Genomic DNA, 22,191 nt, shown 5'->3' on the forward strand with positions numbered 1-22,191 from the left:
CAAGGCCACGGTGCCTCTCAGGGGGTGAGATCATTGCTTCACTAACTGGGAAACTAATATTAAATGTCACACCTCTTTAACACCCCTAAGTATGGCAATGAGCAAAGAGGCACATACTAAACACATATGACTGTGCTTTCCCCATACAAATCACGTTAAACTTCCAGGAATTTAAAAGGTGTTTGTCAAGAGGATGAGGCAGCACTTCTTTCTGTTGTCTCAAGTGACAGGACAAGAGGCAACAGACAAAAGCTGGAGTTGTCCAACCCCACCTGGACACGTTCCTGTGCCCTCTGAGCGAGGGGAACCTGCTTTAGCAGGGACTTGGGCTGGATGAGCTCTGCAGGGCCCTTCTAACCCCCAACATTTGGGGATTCTGGGATTCTGTAAATGTCACCCCAGGGCGAGGGCAGAGAGGTTTGGTGATATAAAAGTCCCCAGGGAGAGGGAGATGGAGCTTGTTAGTGTTCAGCCTTTTCAGCCTTTTGAGTGTTTTCTTCTTCTCATTGACTTAGAAAGACACAGGAGGGAGAAAGAGACTGAAGGCTTAAACAAGGCAGTTGATGGGCTGTACTCTTCCTCCACTCAGCAGGGACACCAGCCTCTGGGTAAGAGTGGTGGGTTTTGGCTCTGAGGGGAGAACCCCCCAGGAGCAGCGTTTCTGCCATTCTGTCATACGCTGGTGCTGCTGCAGCCAGGGTGTTTATCAGCAGCCATCTCCAGCCTGGTCCATCTGTCACCTTCATAAAGCACCTGTTTTCTAACCTTCTGAAACTGTGGCTCATAAACCCAACTCTAACCCTTGGCTTTGCAAAAGTGTTCTCGGTGCAAGTCCCAGGGAGGGGCTCAGGCAGGCAAACACCAAGCTCCCACCCTTCACTCGACACCCTGACAGTACAGCAAGCCTCGAGGACTTCAGTCAGTACAGTCAATGAAGATCTCACTTCATCCAAATCCCACATGAATTAAGACAGGTGACTCACAACTTGAACCCCACTGCCTGCGAGAGGCGAGACGACTGGCTCAGATATGTGCTCCTCAAACCAGCTGAGGACAGCCCTGTACTAAGAGACATGGGTGACACCACATCAGAGGAAGTTAAGAAATGAGTTGCTGTATGTATGCAGTTACCAGGCAGCAAGGCAGTTAGATGCAACTACTCCCCTTCTTGGAAGGCCAGCAGATTTGCTAGAGTTGTCTGGAAACTACCTAGTAAACACCAGTTACTCCTCGGTCACAAGTCTGGCCCAAACCAAACGCTGAGTTACCAAAAGTGACAGTTCTCACAGTGATTTACTTTTAAAGCAAACAAACAAACAAACAAACAAACACCAAGACCTTATTTTTATTTCTTTTTCTTCTGTGGTATTTATTGTTCTTTTGGGAGGCACAATGGAAGTTTCAGCTTCTGTTCGTTCTCTTCTCCCTTGCAAAACAGCAGGGTACAGGTTACAGCTGCAGCTGAAGGGCTCCAATTAAATGTGCACATTTCTTGATGGTGAGAGAGGCACATGTGCCAGACAGCAGCAGTAGCTGAAATAAAGACAGTTGAAGCAATGCTTGCTTAAGAAGCTGCACTGACTGCTATTTTAAGGCAGGTCTGGTGAAAGTTTTGACAGGCAATTTCCTCAGAAAATGGAAGGAGTTTTGCCTGTGGAAATGTAACAACTTTGATTGAAAAGAGGCTTTTAGAAAATACTTCATTAGTGTGAAATTAAATTGATGCCACACTTCCTTTAGTTAGGAAGACATCAACGGATCTCTTCATTCAGAATTCAGACTTCTCAGCTCTTCCTTTACCTTGCAGGAATGGCACAAAAAAAGGAAGACAGTGATGCTGGAGTGTGCCTAAAGGCAGAAGTTTCTCAGGGGGATTATTCAGGCAACACTACAGTCTCCAGAATCGCTCAGGCTGTGTTCTCAATGAGGAGAGCAATACCTTGCCCACCACCAATGCAAGCTGACCCAACTGCGTACTTCCCGCCGCGACGCCTGCACAGGGAGAAACAACAGTGGAAATTATTTACAGTCCTGAAACCACAGGAGCTGTTGTCCTGGTTTTGCAAAAGGAAATTTGCCACAACCCCTCTGAGGAGTGGAACAGGCTGCCCAGGGAGGGTGTGGAGGCTCCTTCCTTGGAGGTCTTCAAGCCCCACCTGGACATGCTCCTATGAGACCTGATCTAGGTGACCCTGCTTCTGCAGGAGTTGGACTGGATGAGCTCTAAACGTCCGTTCCAACCCTACCATTCTGTGATTCTATGATTCTGTGACCAATTGCTGCTCCCAAAGGTGATGGTTTAGAATGTACATGTCATCCTTTTCCTAGGAATATATCACAAAGTGAAGGAAGGAGTGCTGCTAAATGAGTGTGCACTGTAAACCATAAACCAATAGTTATAGGAAAGACAAAGAAGACATAAATCAGTAGTTACAGGAAAGCTAAAGACAAATAAATGTGATTACATGAAACATAAATCAACAGTTACAGAAAAACTAAAGTAACAATGGTTATTGTATTAACCACCTGTTTCATAGTTTGCCAAACGTCACTGCTAAAGGTTGTCTCGCTATGACAGAGGAATCAGACCATGAAGGGCCACCTGGCAAACACTATGAGGGAGCTGAAGAAAGACCACTAGATGAAGCAAACAACCACCTAGGTGAAAACCGAGCCCGTTAAATGGACGTTGGATGGCAACAGGGCACTGTGAAAGTGGCAGTTTGAAGAGACTAAAATCACTGAGATTATGACATGATTTGTGACTGTTTGGGAGGGAAGATGATAATCACTTTGGAAACTGTGTCTCTTTTTTAGGAATGACCCTGGGGTTGTTGTTTAACTTAGGAGATATTCCCCCATTGCATCCAATGCTGCAATGAAAAATAACTGCTTGATCATGGAATCATGGAATCATAGAATCAGAGAATGGTAGGGGTTGCAAGAGACCTTTAGAGATCCAAAGCAGGTCCCACCTAGATCAGGACACACAGGAATGTGTTCTGGTGGGTTTTGAAGTCCTCCAAGGAAGGAGCCTCCACACCCTCCCTGGGCAGCCTGGGCCAGGGCTCCCTCACTGAAACAGTTTTTCCTCATGTTTAAATGGAACTGTTTGTGTTGCAGCTTCATCCCATCACCCCTTGTCCTGTTGCTAGATATCACTGAAAAAAGTGCTGCACCAACCTCCTGACACTCTCCATTTAGGTATTTGTCACTATTAATGAGCTCCCCCCTCAGTCTCCTCTTCTCCAGACTAAACAGCCCCAGGTCCCGCAGCCTTTCCTCCCATGAAAGATGCTCCAGTGCCCTGATCATCTTGGTGGCCCTGCACTGGCCTCTCTCCAGCAGTTCCCGGTCCCTCTGGAGCTGGGGAGCCCAGAACTGGACACAGGACTCCAGATGAGGCCTCATTTTGTTGTTATTGAGTCCTTCCAGAATCCTTACCCAGCTGCACCTAATCTCCCACTTTTAGTGAGGAGAGTTAGAAAGCAAGTGGGTTTGGAAGCTCTGGCTTTGAATCAGAAGCCTCAACCGATGCTGAAATATTTCCATAGAAAAACAAGAAGTTGCAGGCCTGAGGCTTTTGCCATCTAAGAGATGGTACATTATATACCTCTAGGAATACAAAATAGCAAGGAATGACATTACGGGTTAGTTGTGGTTTCAGATGGTAATAGAACTGTCACGGTAATTTTATTGCCAGAGTAGTTATTAAAAGCTACATTTTTCTACAGCTACACTCCATGAAAGAGTTTTCTTCAAGGTGCAAATTACCTGAGACTCTATGGCTAAAGACTAGATACTGTTGCAAGTACAAGCGAAAACATACAACAGTCTCTGGCCAGAGGGGAAAAAAAACCCAGGAAAACTCATTACAAAGGTGCTAAGCATATCAAGTAAGGCAAGAGTCAGAATTCATGAAAATGGACTAAAGGAGAAAGAAAACAATGACAAAGCTTTCTAAATGCAGTCTGTTAAGAACAAAACAGACTGTGTTCAAAAGGCACTTCAGTAAAGGAAACCTCTTCACTGGCTGCTGTGGGCTTGGATGAGATCTAGAGGAAGCAGCAAATCCTGCCATGAGAACAGAATGGAACATGAGGCAAACGGCAGCACCTGACCTACAGCACAAAGGTTACAAACTCCTACAAGAAAGCCCTATGCTTTAGTGAAGAGGGCTTTCAGCCAGTCAGCTGGAAGACTTTAGTCACACTGTGTCCATCCTAAAACTCTGTTGCAGGCCTAAGTACATTCAGCATTGGATTCACCACCAGCAGCTATCAGCTACGCACGTACCTTAACTCATGAACCAGGTGAGCTGTGATCCGCGCTCCTGAAGCCCCCAAAGGATGACCTATAGCAATGGCACCTCCATTGACATTGGTTTTTTCAGGGTCAAGGCCCAAAACTTTTTCCACAGCTAGATACTGAGGTGCAAAGGCCTCATTCACCTGAAACACCAGAGAAAGGACACAGCTGTTCATCTCTTGGTTGTCCACAGAAGCTTTCAGCAGCACAAGTGCACACAAGGTTAAACATGGTGAACTTCTTCTCTGGGTCATTTTTTACTGATAAAAAAATTACAGAATTCCTAAATGTTGGGGGCTGGAAGGGCCCTGCAGAGCTGCTCCAGCCCCTGCTAAAGCAGGTTCCCTTCAATCAGGGGGCACAGGAACGTGTCCAGGTGGGGTTGGAAACCTTCTGAGCAGGAGCCTCCACACCCTCCCTGGGCAGCCTGGGCCAGGGCTCCCCCACCTTAGCACCAAAGGAGTTTCTCCTCCTGTGCCAGTGGCACTGTCTGTGTTCCAGTTTGTACCTGTTACCCCTTGTCCTGTTACTGGCCACCACTGAACAAACACTGGCACTTGACACTCACCCTTTAGGGATTTATCAGCATTGATAAGGGCCTCTCTCAGTCTTCTCCAGTCTTCTCTGTTTAAACAGTCCCAGGTCCCACAGTCTTTCCTCACCTGAGAGATGTTCCAGTCCCCTCTGCATTTGGTGTCCCTGCACTGGCCTCTCTCCAGCACTTCCCTGTCCCTCTGGAGCTGGGGAGCCCAGAACTGGACACAGGACTCCAGATGAGGCCTCAGCAGGGCAGAGCAGAGGGGGAGCAGAACCTCCCTTGACCTGCTGGACACACTCCTCTTGATGCCCCCAGGCTGCCATTGGCTTCTTGCCCACAAGGGCACGTTGTTGGCTCATGGTCAGTTTATTATCAACCACCACTCCCTGCACCCTCTCTGCAGAGCTGCTCTTCAGCAGTTTGACCCCCAGCCTGTCCTGGTGCATGGGGTTGTTCCTCTCCAGATGCAGGACTCTGCACTTGCCCTTGCTGAACCTCATGAAGTTCCCTCTCTGTCCAAATCTGACTGGCAGTACAGTCTCCAGTAAATCAGCCACTCTCACAGTACGGTGTCTGGTGAACTTGCTGAGGATTCACTCTGTCCCTCCATCGATGACAAATAAGTTGAACAAGACTGTCTCCAGAACGCACTCAGTGCTCCATCCACCTCACCCTCCACTCATCCAACCCACACTGTCTGAGCTTTCTGATGAGGATGTTATGGGAGATGTTGTCAAAAGCTTTGCTGAAGTCAAGGTAGATGATATCCACTGCTCTCCCCTCCTCTCCCCTATGCCATCATAGAAGGCATCAGGTTTGTCAAGCAGCATTTCCTCTCAGTGAATCCGTGTTGACTCCCCCGATAACCATCTTTTCCTTCACGTGTTTAGAGATGATATCCAGGATGAGCTATTGTCTATGAACATGAACGTTGTCCTCACAGAAGTGTGCTCAGACAACATTCAAGTTGTCAGACCAACCCAATGAAAATTCAAACCCTTGATACAAAGTATGTCTGCGGTCTATTTTATAAAATAAAGGCACAGTATATTCTGATGCATTGTGTTCAAGAGCCTAGTGCGCTGACAAAACATGGCCTGTTTAGAAATGGAGGAGCATGACTGACTGAAAACATTAACAACTCACCCAGTGCAGTAAAACTCCATGTCACATGGGGGTAATTTTTTTTCCCATGGATGTGTTCATGACATTTTCAGTCTGCACATGCCTGAGATTTTTGTACTAACTGTGAGAGATACTTGGTGGGTAGAGCTCAGACAAGTGAGCTGAGAAAGGTGGGCTGCAGACATGCAGAGACTGACCTTAGGATGACAGGCTACACATATGAGTGGAATGTTTCCGCTAAAAGATTAGGAGTAACCTCTCTGTTCATGGTAAAACTCCTTACCTCTACCAAATCCATGTCCTTCAGGGTCAAGCCTGCTTTCTTCAGAACCTCAGTAATTGCAGGGACAGGGCCTAATGGGAAATTGAATGCAATTAGTTAAACAAAACACAAATAAGGAAAAGCTTATAAACGTTGTCACACAGGATAACTTCATAAAGCCTCATCAGATTCCCTCCCATGAGCCTCTGTGCAGCCTCTGTGGAGCCAGGGAACTCTGGATACACCACTCACCTGCTTTATTAGGTGGTAAGAAAACTCCTAAATTTCAAAACTAATTGTCAGTCTTCTTGACACACTGCCAGGGGAAGTTGGGAGTGTCATTACTGTGGCACAGCTCTCTTGGTAAACACACACAGAGCTTTCAAGTCAAGAGAACTGACAGACCCCAGGCAAATGAAATAACTTCATGACAATTTTGAGGCATTCTCCTTCCCAGTACTCTTGGTTCAGACGACTCTTTCTGCATAACTTACAGCTTCCAGGTATACAAGACAGAAACAGGCTGTTTTGGAGTTTGCTGGCCATGTGTTTGCTTGTGGGTATTTTTGTGGTGGTGTTCTTAATACTACTTACCTGAACTAGTCCAAAAAAAGAAGTTGCCTAGGACCCAGGTCCTGGCCAACTGAAGCCACTAAGACTGTTTTTAGAATATTATTTAGAATACTGTTTAGAATCTGGCAATAAAACTGTTTTCTGGAAGAAAACTGACATCTACAACCCACTATAATCTACAGCTCCCTAAAGAAAGAGACACTCAAAGAGGATTTGAAAGGGTTAATTAGGCATGTGCCCCCAGGACAAAGACATTGAAATCTTAGATGGCAGCTGATCACAGGATAAGTAAAAATCAACCCCAACCTAAAATGTTAACGGTCCTAAACGTGATCTCACCACAAAAAACAGTGGTGCTGGAAACTGACAGCTCAAAGAATAAAACCCATAAAATTAAGTAAATCACTGAAGAGACAGGAAAATTAAAAGAAAGGTCCTAGGTCAAACCTCAGTGGATTACCAGAAGCTTAATACCAGACTCTAAATCCATCTCATTAGGGAGAGATTTTAGTATGCCTGTTACATGTGAGAGTAATGGGAGGGTCTCATGTGGACAATACAAAGACCATTAATGACAGCCAAGCAGACTTTTCACTCCCTGCCTCCTCCCCAGCCCTCTCTCTCTCTTATTTTTAAGTAATGAATTCTCTCACTAGACACTGTGAGACAGGACTCCCTATCACTATCAGTATGTGAGAGGGCAGTTGCTCAGTTTGAGCTCCTGTTCTCAGATCCCTTGCTGTCATGTCCATGAATCTCATCTGGTCTTTTTGAGTTGCAGGGGACAAGCTGTGGTGTTCAGGAGCTGGGCTACTAACTGTTTCTCCATACGATTTATGAAGTTTTTAAACAAGCTAAAAGAGTTGCCTGACCTAGAAAGAATGAGCTGGTTTAGAGAGCACAATGAGAGCATGAAGTCTAGCCAAAGAAACCCTCCCTCCACATTTGCTTTGAAGGTTGTGTTAGATAGTCTGATGAAGAAAACAAATCTGACAATGCTTCATTTGCATTTCTACAGACATATGGAACCAGTCAACAATGACTTCTGTGAACAGAATGGCAGAAAAGAAAAGCAATGCTGGGACACAATGCTGTCTACAAGCTAAACAGGAGGGAAAAATCCCGGGGTGTCTGGATTGGCTTTGAGGGTTTGTTTGCACTTATTGGGTGTGGAAGGGTAAAACATGGGACTAACCAAAAAAAAAAAAAGCAGCAATTGGTTTGCCCAAATAATACCTGAACAGATATGTGTCCTGGAATCCAGTCTTAGCCTGAGTAACTGCTGAAAGGTGTGTGTGCATAGCCAGTACTCTTTCAGCAAGAGGTGAGGAAGACAACTCGTAGCTACACATTTAATAAGAGGAAAGGGCATTTCAGCAGGAGACTGGTTTTAAAAAACACCGAGAGAGTGGTTGTTTTCTCCACATACTAACAGAGGGAGTAAAAATGTTAAGATGTGCCCAGGGTACTATAGCTCAGTGATAATGCTATAGGTCAGGCGACACACATACCCCTTCAGCCAAACTGAGGAGTCAGTTAATATCTCTGTGTAATGGGGATGTGGTGGGATGGGCAATCGCTCTGCAAAAGGCCACATAAATGGCCACATGAACTTCTCAGCACACAAAGAGCCATCGGGCTCAGCACACTGCAGTCTCCCTTTCTTTCCTTTTTAATGTCCAACACGAGAGTATTTTGACACTGCTATAAAACAATGACTTTTGGTGCAACTCACCAATGCCCATTATGGAAGGGTCACAGCCAGATGAGTGATATGCTACTATTCTTGCCAGAGGAGTAAGACTGTGCTTTTTAAGAGCTGATTCACTAGCAATGATGACTGCACCAGCTCCATCGCACACTCCCTTAAAATAAGAAGAGAAGAGCATTGTTAGTGGAAAAAGTACAAATAAACAAACACACACACACTTTAAACTGTATCTGCCCTTCCAACAAGCCTTGAGTGTATTATTAACATTTAGCAACTGTATTTGTGTTTATTCAAAACAACAAACCACAAGGTTTCACCATTCTGTGGCCCGCGAAAGAAAGTTAAATGCAGACGTTTAGTTTCAATGTTTCAGAGAAGTAAAATACATATTTGCCACTTAAAAAGCCTCCCTCAGGCTGAAAACATCGAGTGCAATTCATATTGGGTGATGTATGGACTGTTCCTTATAAAAGATACTTTTGAGACACCTATATTTACTGTGGGTATGGTCAGTTTTAGGCAGGAATTCCGATTATGTGATCACAGTGATCTTTCTGGCTCAAAGAACATTAATCAATTGATTAAGATAATGACTGCAAGAGGTCAGGAATTACATCCTGCTACGCATCCAGTCTATTCTGGGTGAGAGCAAAACGTGGTCCAGCCTACAGAGGATGCTCATTGTGGTACACAGATGAGCAGCAGTAGCAATAGCATGCCCACTAATATAACACATGGTTTGTAAAGGAAACGTTCACACATCGTTGCCCCCAAATGAAAACAGAATGGCTGATTCTACACAGCCACTGCAGGCATCAACTGCACAGCTCAAGGCTGATGAGGAAGTGTCAATGCTTCACTGAAAAGAACAGTGACAATCCACAGAACCGAGTTTTAGGGAGGCTGAAGGATCCTCTGTCATCTTGGAGCTGGAACAGGCAATAAGCAGCACCCAGCAGTAGAATTAGAAATCCTTTTCCTCAGGAGACACGGCTGACAGCCAAAGGTGTTTCAGTGAGACATAAATAGAGCAACAGTAAGTTTGAAGAACCTTAGAGGTGACACTTTCACAACCCAAGGCTTTGACATACTCACCGAAGCATTCCCAGCCGTGACTGTCCCGTCCCTTTTGAAGAGGGATGGGAGCTTTGCCAACTGTTCCACAGTGGTCTGGGGTTTTGGGTGCTCATCCTTTTGCATATTTTCTTTCCCCTTTTTTGTTTTCACTTCAATTGGTGCCATCTCAGTGTTAAAGTAACCGGCATCATGAGCTGTAACCACAGAAAGGAAAATAAAAAGGACTCTCACAAAAAACAAGCTCAAGACAATTGTGCAGCATGAGCAATAATCCTGCTTTCATGTGCACACAACTTTTGCTCTATTTAAACAAGAGTCCTGTTTGTTTATTTAGAAACTGGGCAAAAACCCTACAAACACATTCTGAAACTCCTCCAAAGGAATGCTCAAATATTACAGTGTTATTTCAGCTTCAAATGTCTGAGCTCTTCTTTTTACAATCACTAGATTTATTTTTGGTACACATTCCCCCTCTGTTGTGGCTTTATTCTACTGCTCTGATGCTTAACAGGGGCCCTAGAAGCTGTAAATCTCATTCGGAGAGGTATGTGGGAAAAAATCCCGAGCCTCATTTTCCCTGTTGACAACCAGCATAAGCTATTGTCCATCAACTACCCCAGGAGGACATTAGGTAACAGTATTCAGTCAACTAAACAGCACCTATTGTGTCCACGATCTTGAAGTGAACACAGAGGCTTAAAAACCAAACAACTCCTATCTATCTCTTGAAAATCGAACCAAGACTTCCCCGCCACCTCAAATCATTCCACAAATGCAGCTCTTCAAGGATTTAAAACAAAGTCACTGAAACTGCCATATCTGGAGTTGTTTAGCTACCTCTCACACATTCTACAAAATCTTTCTCCTTCCAGAAGAGCCACACGTGTGAAATATTTACAGGTGTATATATTTAAAGAATACAAATTCTTTAGTGTGAAACAAGATGAACTGGTCAGAACAGGCAGAAATAAAGCCTGCAAAATCCTGGAGAATAAAAAAAAAGAAGCAAAAGCCTCTTCAGGGGCAACAGTTTCTACCAAAGGCTCCAGGAATAGGGTCAACTAACAAGGAGCTAGCTAACGAGATCAGCAGGGAAGGAAACACAGAAAAGTTACAAAACACACTGATATAGCCACTGACAAAAAACCCCACAAAGTCTTCCTTGAAGAGTAGCAGCTGTTGGAGCTCACCATCACCAGAATCCACAAGTATTCTCATATCCTTGCTTTTTAAGTTCACCTTTGGGTTACAATGTATGTCAACGTCCCTGGATGATCATGATACATTCTACCGGCTTTTGTTCTGTCATCCCTTTTGCACTATCACTCAACTTCCCAGGAACCCAGTGCCTCTGAATTATGGCTTTAGCTATGTAAACCATCCAGAAAGCAGGGTAAACAACCATCCTCTCTTCAGATTTCATGTGGTCTAACTGTTCAAGGGTTGCAGAATAGCACGTAATACGTGAAAGAAAGGAAATGCCTTCAGATCAATTAGAGATGAAGCAATCCAGGGTGCATCAAGAAGAGTGTGGGGAGCAGGTCAAGAGAGGTTCTGCTGCCCCTCTGCTCTGCCCTGCTGAGGCCTCATCTGGAGTTCTGTGTCCAGCTCTGGGCTCCCCAGCTCCAGAGGGACAGGGAACTGCTGGAGAGAGGCCAGTGCAGGGCCACCAAGATGATCAGGGGACTGGAAGATCTCTCTGAGGAGGAAAGGCTGCAAGACCTGGGGCTGTTAAGTCTGGAGAAGAGAAGGCTGAGAGGGGAGCTTATGAATGCTGATAAATCCCTGAAGGGCAGGTGTTGAGAGGATGGGGCCAGTCTTTGTTCTGTGGTGGCCAGTGACAGGACAAAGAGTAACAGGCACAGGCTGGAGCACAGGCAGTCCCACTGGCACAGGAGGAGAAACTCCTTTGGTGCTGAGGTGAGGGAGCCCTGGCCCAGGCTGCCCTGGGAGGGTGTGGAGGCTCCTTCTCGGAGCCTTCTCAAGCACGTTCCTGTGCCCCCTGAGCAAGGGGAACCTGGTTGAGCAGAAGGTTGGGCTGGACGAGGTCTGCAGGGCCCTTCCACCCCTCCATCCTGGGATTCTGTGATTCTATAGCACATGCTGCCATGTAAGAGGCATGTGGGTGGCCATGGGAGAGGACTGTTCTGCAGTGAAGAGGAAAGAAAGAAGTGGAGTCAGGCATGTCTTGGACAAAGTTGCTCTGCTGCAGGGAAGAGAAGGACAAGGCCTCCCAGCAAAGGGCCACCAACAAGCTACACTCATGAACATGAATCCTGTCCAGGCAGGAGGTGACATGGGACAGCCACACAGCATTTGCTGCCTGAACAGCAAGCCAGTGGAGAAGGGCTCATTACTCAACCTGCTGATAGGGACAAGGCCTGACTCAGTATAATAAAAGGCAGCCCCCCAGGAGTGAGCTATTTGTATCACAAGGCAAACAAAAGCATGAATTACAGTACCTACAAACCAAAAGACAAACAACCCCAAGACACAGGAGCTACACAAAACTTAAAATCACTTTGGATCGATGCTAAAACCTGATCAGATTTCAAACCAGTATCACATAAGCACTTCCACCCCTAAATTTACTAACCAGCTTTGCACCTCTGCTGCGTTTTGAACGCGTATCGGTCGCACTCCTCTCGTGTGATGTTGTACTTTGCAGCCAGATTCTCAGCTGTCACTGCCATCGGTATCTTAACATGTGTATCTGTTAGACCTTCCCACAACGTGTCTTCCAGCTGCACAGGATGTTGTGGAAATTAAAATTAAAGCACAGCAACATTAACATTTATTATTGTTTTTAATTGCTCAGCAGCTTCGTGGAAACTAAATGCCCCCTTGTAAAATTAACTCAGGTCACCTACACACACTTTAACTAAATTAGAAGAAACACACTGTGACACTGCAGGTGTGGTATTTTAATCTACCTCGTGCTCTGCTGTGGTTCTCTCCACTCACATGAGAGATTTGGGAAAGGCTGACGATCCTTAAGTGTTTCAGTAGGAATTATTAGAGACTTATGAGCAAATACATCTGTCTTTCTGGTTACCAAGAAGGAAAGGTGAGGAACTTTGAAAAGGCACAACAGCCTCCTGATTCTTTGGCTCTTTCTGTACCCTCAGGTAAAATCATCTTACTTGAGATAAAGGCTTCTGTGTGTAAAAACATCTCAGGTGAGAAAACACCCAAGTCTATCTTCACTTAACTTGATAAAGGCAAGCGCAGTCAGACCAGATGGGTTTTTTGTCATCTCTCTGTTCACCAGTTCTGCAAAATAAATCATCCATCTGCAACTGTATAGTTCAACTATCTTCATGATTAAGAACCCAGCGGCATCCATGGAGACTCAGTGTATCAGTGACTCTGTGAAGGTTGTTCTCTGTAGGAGCTGAGGCTGTCACAGTGCCACACAGGGTTCTCAAAACAGAGTCACACATGCTCCACACCACTCTCTTCACGGAAAAACAGTGTAAAAAAACAAAGGGCAGGAACAATGATACATCTTCATTTAACATTTTGATGTTGGTTACGACCCACTGAGTAAATGGTAATTATCAGAGCAGAACTAGACACTTCCCACAGCACTTACTAAGAATCTATCATCAGAAGAAAATGCCAAAAACCAGCAAAAAAGTCATCTGTCAATGGATTTAACTTCAAGTTTCCATTTCTAAAACAGAGAGACACTTACAACTTGGAGGTATCTGTGTTCTTTACCAGTCTGTCTAACATGTTGCTTGTCTTACTAGCTTTACCTAAACTGTTTGTGCTTCTACTTCCCAGCCTCTGACAAGTTTATTACAGACAGTACTTTGATGTGATTTACCAAGTGAGTTAAGTTTTGTGACTACGAGTTTATTGACATGTTTAACACAGAGGAGGAATTCAAATCAGGTTTTGGAAAAGCTAAAGAACTGGCATGCTTAAAAATAAACGCTTGAATCTGCTGTTTTAGTAACGTCTGAACAGTGAATAAACACTTTGAACAACTAAACCTGGATCTAGTCACCAATAATTTCACTTGCAAGGATATAGTGTCTACAGATCTGATACTTCACATTGCTCTATAAACATGACTTCACTCAGATGAAAAAACCAAAAAAAGTAAGAAAAAAAAGTACTAGACCTTGAGTTCCGCTCCTAATCTGGTTCCAAACCGAATGTTTCGAACTGCATAAGGAGCCTGGCTCATATTTTCAGCTCCACCGCACAAAACAACTTCTGAGTCATTAAGACAAATCTCCTGTTAACAGAAAACCAAAACAGATGTAGGAGTTAGTTTGCTGGTTTTGTAAGACAGTAGAAAAAGACCCACCCACCTACAAAGTCACACACAGAGAATGAAATCAAGGTTAGACGTGTCTAGATTTATGAAGGTTTTACCCTTCTATTAAGATTGGGATTTGTCTGTTCCATTAGGTGTTTCTTCTGTCTCCTTTCAGCAAGGAATGGAGGGGAAGAAGAGGGGAAGAAGAGGGGAAGAAGAGAATATGGGTGCACACATGTGACAGGAAGGAGGAGCAAAGCATTAACCATCGTCATGCTTGTGTGGTTAAGTTGACAGACGGTTGAGCTTTGTTTTTTGAGCTCTCAATCTTCTCAAAAGGAACACAAAGTTAAACCTAAAGCTAAAACACTAAGATTCTAAAAAAAATAGGTCGTGATTTTAGAAAACAGGTATGCTGCCAGTCTGCCCCTCTCTCCCCCACCACCCCAATACACTAATTTATCACTGGCAAAGTGCACAGAACCTGAAAGTCCTAATTCCTAAATGCACCATCAGACCGCTCAAAAAACTGTGCTTCCTGAAAAGGACTCGCTCATTTGGACAGTTATCTGTGTGCTGGCATGGATGCAGGTGAAATGATCTGGACACGCATTTGAGATGATTAGCTCATAATCAGCATGACTGATTTGTAGCCATCTGTGCTGAGATGCTTCTATAGTTAGGAAAAACTGTGCACATTTAAGCGGTCCAGAAGAGGAGCCGCAGCTCTGTTGCCTACCAGAGAAAACAGAGAAATATTAACTCCACTGATCAAATGCCACCTTAGGAAAAGAGCTCACAACCACTTCAGTGTGGACTGACGTGTGTTCAGCCTTTGCAAGAAGCACTAGAGACATAACCTTAACTCTGCACCGTCTTCCACTTTTCTCCCTCTAGAGGATGAGACCTAAAATCATTCTCTGGTCAATGGGCAGGTTGTTTTGCTTGTTTTAAAAAGAAAACCAATCATGTGGTTGCTCAAGTATTCACAAAATACCCTTGAATTTTGTGAAGTCTCGACCACTGTTAGTCATAGACCTCTGGCCTGTGTGAACAACTGAAATAACAACCGTTGTACCACATGAACTCGGTCGCTTTGGTCAATCACTCCAAAAGAAGTTGATTTTCCTCCATTTTAAAAGAAGTGCTGCTACAAGTTGCCTAACCCATGAGAGGGTTTGGGTCTTTGGACAAAAACACACTTAAAAAGCACAAGTTGCTGCTTCCACAGCTAGTTGGGTGAAAATATAAACAAGTATGGAAAGATGGAAGCCTCCTGTTGTGGTTACAATGCCCAGTAACTGCAGCTCACACAAACAGGATGACATACTGCAAAGCTGAGCTCTACTTCACTGCCTCACACACATTGCATTCCTTCTATTGAACTCAAAATGATGTTTTTTAAAACCACCCACAAAATATGGTGCTGTGGAGGTTGAACTCTTGCACATGCAGGACGGTAGAAGTCACTGCCAGTGGTAGCCAAAAATCCATGTTCAGACCCATCCAAAGTACCAAGCACATGTATCTCTTCTCTCCTGTTAACAGCTTGATAAATGTTACAATGAAAGGAGAAATAAAGAATAGCTTTGTACCTGACATCCAGTGGCAATGGACTGGAAACCAGAGCCACAGAGTCTGTTGACAGTGAGGGCTGGGACTGAGACAGGGACTCCCACACGCAAACCAACATGTCTCGCGATATAAATTGCATCTGCAGAGCTCTGCGGACAGAACAAAAAGGAGGTCTGGTTACACTCTAATTTCTTCTTGTTTTCCCTTATTTTCAAAACAGCATACACACCACAGAGTGATGTGTATGATTACCAGATCCTGGCTGGTAAGCAGTAATTACTTTGAGGTAAATGAAAATTGCTCAGACTGAGAGGGAAAGGCTCCCCTTCTCCCCCAAAAGGCAGTTTTGAAAATGTGGAGGTGCCATTGCTGCTTCACATCCACTCTGTGAAATTCTGTATGTAACCATGAGCCAGAAATGTGCCCTCGTGGGCAAGCAGCCAAAGGCACCCTGGGATGCATCAAGAAGAGTGTGGGCAGCTGCTTGAGGGAGGATTTGGTCCCCCTCTGCTCTGCCCTGCTGAGGCCTCATCTGGAGTCCTGTGTCCAGCTCTGGGCTTCTCAGCTCCAGAGGGACACGGAAGTGCTGCAGAGAGGCCAGGGCAGGGCCACCAAGATGATCAGGGGATTGGAGCATCTTCCTTATGAGGAAAGGCTGCGGGACCTGGGGCTGTTTAGTCTGGAGGAGACCGAAGGGGGATCTCATTAATAATTACAAATATCTCAATGGTGGGTGTCAGGAGGTTGGGGTAGCACTTTTTTCTGTTGTACCCAGTGATAGGACAAGGGGTGATGGGATGAAGCTGGAGCACAAAAAGTTCAATTTAAACATAAGGACAAACTGTTTCAGTGTGAGCTGAGGGAGCTCTGGCCCAGGCTGCCCACGGAGGGTGTGGAGGCTCCTTCCTTGGAGGTCTCCAAGACCCACCTGGACACGTTCCTGTGTGACCTGATCTAGGTGGGACCTGCTTCTGCAGAGGGGTTGGGCTGGATGATCTCTAAAGGTCCCTTCCACCACTACAGTTCTACGACTCTTATGATGTTCTCATTGGGCACTGGACTCTTCTAACAACGAAATCTCATTCCTCCAAAAGTTTTCAAGCATGGTTCCATCACACTTCTGTTTGTACAGCAAAGTACCACAGAACAGTTTGTTTGAAGTTCTACACACAATGCTACTTGCCAATGCAAGTTCAGAAAAAAAGAAAATGAATTAATCACATAATCAGGCTGGAAAAGCCCTTGAAGCTCATGGAGTCCAACTGTTCCCCCAGCACTGTCACAGCCACCACTAACTCCACAATGTCACAAATCATGCAGGGTATATCCCTTAAATATGAGCAGGAAAGATCAAACTCTGAGTGCTACTCACCCCTTCTATTTCCACACCTTTGTTTTACTGTTGGCTGCAAAACATAGGTAACGATGTACAGGACCCCACTGCAAGAACTGACTTGAAATCACCACTGAGCAGCGAATTTTCCATTTTACCAACCTGCATGACACTGCCAACAACAACACTGTCGATGATCTCAGGGGAGACCTTGCCAGCAGCCAGCGCAGCTCGGGCAGCCTGCTCTGTCAGGTCTGTGGCCGTGAAGTCCTTCAGCAAACCTCCATAGGTCCCGAAAGGAGTTCGCTTCGCTGCGACGATGAACACACCTGAAACAGAAGCAAGGAATTAGCACACCAGTACTCAGAAAACCACCAGGTCAGTCTCAATCAGATAAATATCCCAGATCCACGGGAAGCTTTGTAAATGCAGGCAACGTGAACCCATGCAGTTGAAGATAAATAAGCCAGACAGCAATGCCTTACACACAGTGTGCAGAACTCATGGTCAAGAAAGAAAAGTTTGGCAAGGTTCCATATCTCTTTTCCACAAAGAGTATTGAAAGAAAAAAACAAGGCAGGTAGTCTGGATATCAGACAGGCAAAGGAGGCCACCACACCACATCATACATTAGCACCAGTGTACTAAAAGCATGAAAGTAACATCCGTGCAATCCCATAGTGGACACCTGTGAAATAACCAAATGAAGAACAGTTCTTCTAAAGAAGCAAAGAGGCTGTTCCCTCAAGGACTTTTTCACTGAGAGGGCTGTTAAGCATTGGAACAGGTTGTCCACAGGGGAGTCCCCATCCCTGGGGGTATTCAAAAGACACACAGATGAGGTGCTGAGGGATATGGTTTTGTTTAGCAATGGGCCTGGCAGTGTGAGGTGAGTGGTTGGACTCGATGATCTTAAAGGTCTTTGCCAACGGTAATGGTTCTGAGGGATTGACCTGAATGATTCTGGGGACTGACCTGTTGGAGTGCAGCTCTGCAGAGTGAGACCTGGGAGTGCTGGTTGATAATAAACTGACCATGAGCCAGCAACGTGGCCTCATGGGCAAGAAGCCAATGGCAGCCTGGGGGCATCAAGAAGAGTGTGGGCAGCAGGTCACGGGAGGTTCTGCTCCCCCTCTACTCTGCCCTGGTGAGGCCTCATCTGGAGTCCTGTGTCCAGTTCTGGGCTCCCCAGCTCAAGAGGGACAGGGAAGTGCTGGAGAGAGGCCAGTGCAGGGCCACCAAGATGATCAGGGGACTGGAGGAAAGGCTGCGGAAACTGGGGCTGTTTAGTCTGGAGAAGAGGAGATTGAGGGGGGAGCTCATCAATATTTACAAATGGTGGGTGTCAGGAGGTTGGGGCAGCACTTTTTTTGATGGTATCTAGCAAGAGGATAAGGGGTGACGGGATGAAGCTGGAACACAAATAGTTCCATTGAAACATAAGGACACACTGTGTCAGTGTTTCAGTGAGGGAGGCCTGGCCCAGGCTGCCCAGGGAGGGTGTGGAGGCTCCTTCCTTGGAGGGCTTCAAGACCGACCTGGACACGTTCCTGTGTGACCTGATCTAGGTTGACCTGCTTCTGCAGGGAGGGTGGACTAGATGATATCTCAAGGTCCCTTCCAACCCCTACCATTCTGTGATTCTATGATTCTCATCCTAGAAAAAATCAGGAGGTTTTTGGCTTACACTCTGAGGAAGTTTTCACAACTAAAAAAGAACCCAAACTCACAACAATAAAACAAAACAGAATAAACCAAAATCTTTTAGTATGTATTTCTACTTTGATTCCTTTCACTTTAGAAGAAACACATATCCTAAACAACAACAGCAACAAAATAATCACGCTATTTCCAGAACTACGTAAGTCATCCAAACTGCATTAGCTGATGCCTCGAAGCTTTGGAGAGGAAATTCCAGCCAGGAGAGCGCGTGCAAGCACGAGTGCCTGTACCAATGCCAGCTCGGCAGGAGGTGTGTCTGAATCAATCCAACCAACTGCTGGCTGCTCGTCACAGCAGCCTCCTGCTGCTGCCTGCACACAGCAACAAGGGAGAGGCAGCGAGTGAACTTTCCCCCAGTTGAACAACGGAGCTCACATACCCCTTTTCCACAGCTGCCACGAAGCACCCACAGTTATTTACGTAACATGATAAGGATATATAGAGATAAAAGAACGAAACCAAAGGAAAATGTCTCTTCATGAAGCTGCTCATGAAATACCAGGCTTTCAGTTAGAGACTGCATGAGCCACGCTCTCTGGCTGGTTTGTCAGAGTGCTCCTCTGCTCTCACCTATTTGGATGACAGGTTGTGTGACTTATAGAAAAGGATTTTCCAAACTGGTGAAGGGCAAGCTTGCTCCACTGCCAAGGACTCCAACGTGATGTTGGGAGCTGAAACGGGCAACCAAAATGCTCAGAAGGTCAACTGGGTGTTATCCTGGAGGAGGCTAAGGATAGGATAGGGACGAATATGAAAAACAACACAGCTTTCAAAACCATGAAGACAGCACAACAGGTTAACACCCTCACAGCTTGGTGCTGCCCATGGGCTTCTTCCTGGTGTATCAGAAAGAAGTCTTTACTAAGCAGACTAGTGCTGCTCCCTTAAGGTGTAGTGCTGACGTGGTAACAACGCAAAAACTGTGAGGAGCAGAAAGGAAAGCTGATGAATGAATGAATGAATAATAAAATTATACATCCCCAAACTCTACTCTTCAGGTTTTGAGGTGTGGAGGGGACACCACGGTCCTTAAATATCCCGAGAGGCCTCTGTATATTGAGGAGTCTGAAAAGTACTAAAGCTGGTGCTGAGGGAAAGGGCCTGTGCACGGGCTGGGAACAAATGCTTGGAACAGACCTCTTGTATGTTTTATCTATTGTCATTTTTTCACTCCTCATTTAATCACCTTTCAACTGATATCAGCAAGTAACTGAATTTAACCAGAAACAACTGTTAATCCATTGACTGAACAAGTTTCTACTTTGTAGGCGTTTTTCCCAATAAAAAGATGAAAACTACTAACAAACACAAGGTGCAAACCCCCACAAGCTCGAGTTTTTTAACAGAGGCTAGGTTGCTTTAAGTGAGATTTGTTTATGGAAAAAAACATGTTCTATACAGTCACTGCAGAATTAGTTCCTGGCTTCTCTAAATATTCAGTTGGCAGATTGAAATTTAGACCTGTCTTTTTCACTGAACTATCAAAAATGTGCTGCATTAACAATAATTTATGGAATGTTAAGTTTGAGACTTCATTAAACGTTAACACTTTTAAACAAAAGACCTTTTGCTCTTTTAAGGCTGATCTCATGTTCCCAAGCTTATCTTCCCTGCAGCCAAGAAGGCCTTGACCCTCTCCTTGTCACCACACCTCCTGCCCAGCAACTCTCGTCCCTCTGTCTCCTCTAAAATTGTGATGGCAAGTCTTTGCTGTGGAGCAGGTCGGGGATCTAACCAAGCTAAAATAACTTGTCTCTCCTCCCTTTTGGCCTGGTTGTTGGTTATGCACGTTACTGTCTGAATCACACACACCGTGTTGCCTTACAAGCAAACAGTCCAGGGGCGAGGATGGAACTTTGCCCTTAAACCTTCCTTTCACAATAACAATATATCTCTCTCTATCTCTCTAGAAATGCTACTCACTTCATGGAATTTCAGGAGGGGCAACAAGGGGTGACTGACTCAGGACTAAGTCCTGAGTGAGAAAGGACTTTGATAGCTCTTTCTATGTCTCCATTAACTACTACTGCCCTACATTACCATGGCAAGACTCAAAGGTCTCTGGAGTCTTCCTAGACGATAAATATTGTATGAGTGATGAATACTGCCAAATGCATAGGGATCTGGAAAATTTTAGGGCTAGAAAGCAACTCTGAATCCTTGTCAAACACTCAAATATATCTTTTCATGTAAATCTGTTAACCATTTTCTGCCCAGTGAGGATCTACTATTATAGGTGTGAAACGCTCCCTAACCCTCCAACCCTTCTTAAATGTGCTTGGTATAAAAATATCTGTTTGGCAGATCCTATCTTGAAGGACTAAAAAGCAAACATTAACCTGAAAAAAAATATAATCATGAAGCAAAAACAAGGTATGAAAAGTCTTGTGGCAAGAGACAAGATCCTGAAACTAACAAACAAGTATGGGCAAAGCTGCTCCCTGCACTATCCAGCTCAGTAGAGCAATACAGAATTACAACAGTGACCGGACAGGCTTTTGCACTGAAACCTCAAACCATGACTTGCCCCTTTGGTTTTATTTAGGCACAGCCCTGTCAGGCAGCAAAGCACTGTCAAATAGGTAAGAGGCCCTATTTAAATCAACTTCAATTCCGTTCTTAAGATCAGGGATTAAAGGGGCGTATTTATCACACTCTTGAGAGACGTGAAATTCAAACTGCACACAGTTGCTGGGTACTTCTTCACACAAAATGCTTCCAGAACTGTTGGCACCTACAGGGTTTACCCTGCACATTTATTGCCAACACAGGCAGGGGCTGGGTGTGACCAAAGAGACTTTCCATCACTGACACTTCAACTGTCCTTCCTAGTGACTTCTAGTCACTGCAGGTCGATGTGGATGGGCACTGGCCATATTATATGCGCCCTCTGCTCTAAGTTTGCACCACAAGTGGTTTAAGCACTGCAGAAAGTCCATCACAGTATATTCAATATACATTCAGTGCTCACTACAGAGACGATGGCAGCTGATGGTATCTAGCAACAGGACAAGGGGTGATGGAAAAAAGCTGCAACACAAAAAATTCCATTTAAGCACAGGAAAAAACTGTTTCAGTGTTTGAGTGAGGGAGCCCTGGCCCAGGCTGCCCAGGGAGGGTGTGGAGGCTCCTTCCCTGGAGGGCTTCAAGACCCACCTGGACACGTTCCTGTGTGACCTGATCTAGGTGGGACCTGCTTCTGCAGGGTAGTTGGACTGGATGAGCTCTAAAAGGCCCCTTCCAACCCGCCATTCTGTGATTCTATGATCCCTTCTCGCACCTAACGCGGGCCTGTGGGTTTCCAAGGGGCACGGCCCGGCCCGGCCCGGGCAAGACAAAATCACCCCGGAGGGCCAGGAACGGCTTCAGAGGCTCCATTTTGGATTTCCTGACGGACAACACACGAGCTGCCGCCGGGTTACGAGCCCCCACAGCCGGGCCAGGGCCGCTACCGCCTCCCCGGACGCGGCAGCCGCGACTCCGCCGGTCACCTCTGCCCCAGCGCCGGCCCTGCCCCGGCAGCGACCCGCTGGCCCTCACGGCTCAGCCCGGGCCCCTCACCCGCGTCCCCTCAGGCAGCGCCCGGGCCCCGCTGCCGCCGCAGCCGGCGGGGATCGCCTGCCCCTCCGCGCCCGCGCCGCCGGAGCCTCACCCCGCAGCAGCGCCATGGCCGCTCCGCTCCGCTCCGCTCCGC

The 22,191-nt window shown here is 45.7% G+C and overlaps 1 protein-coding gene across 1 annotated transcript; it reads right to left on the bottom strand.

Moving 5' to 3' along the window:
- Window positions 1-1,327: 1,327 nt before the first annotated feature.
- Window positions 1,328-22,191, bottom strand: ACAA2 (acetyl-CoA acyltransferase 2). Its single transcript, XM_062017850.1, has 10 exons — window positions 22,150-22,191; window positions 16,938-17,104; window positions 15,463-15,591; window positions 13,727-13,843; window positions 12,191-12,338; window positions 9,613-9,788; window positions 8,542-8,671; window positions 6,255-6,325; window positions 4,297-4,451; window positions 1,328-1,992 (listed from the first exon to the last, which is right to left on the bottom strand). The coding sequence occupies exons 1-10, from the start codon at window positions 22,163-22,165 to the stop codon at window positions 1,908-1,910; spliced, it is 1,194 nt and encodes a 397-aa protein (XP_061873834.1). The 5' UTR covers window positions 22,166-22,191; the 3' UTR covers window positions 1,328-1,907.

This window comes from Colius striatus, chromosome Z (assembly GCF_028858725.1).
Source record: "Colius striatus isolate bColStr4 chromosome Z, bColStr4.1.hap1, whole genome shotgun sequence".
NCBI lineage: Eukaryota > Metazoa > Chordata > Aves > Coliiformes > Coliidae > Colius > Colius striatus.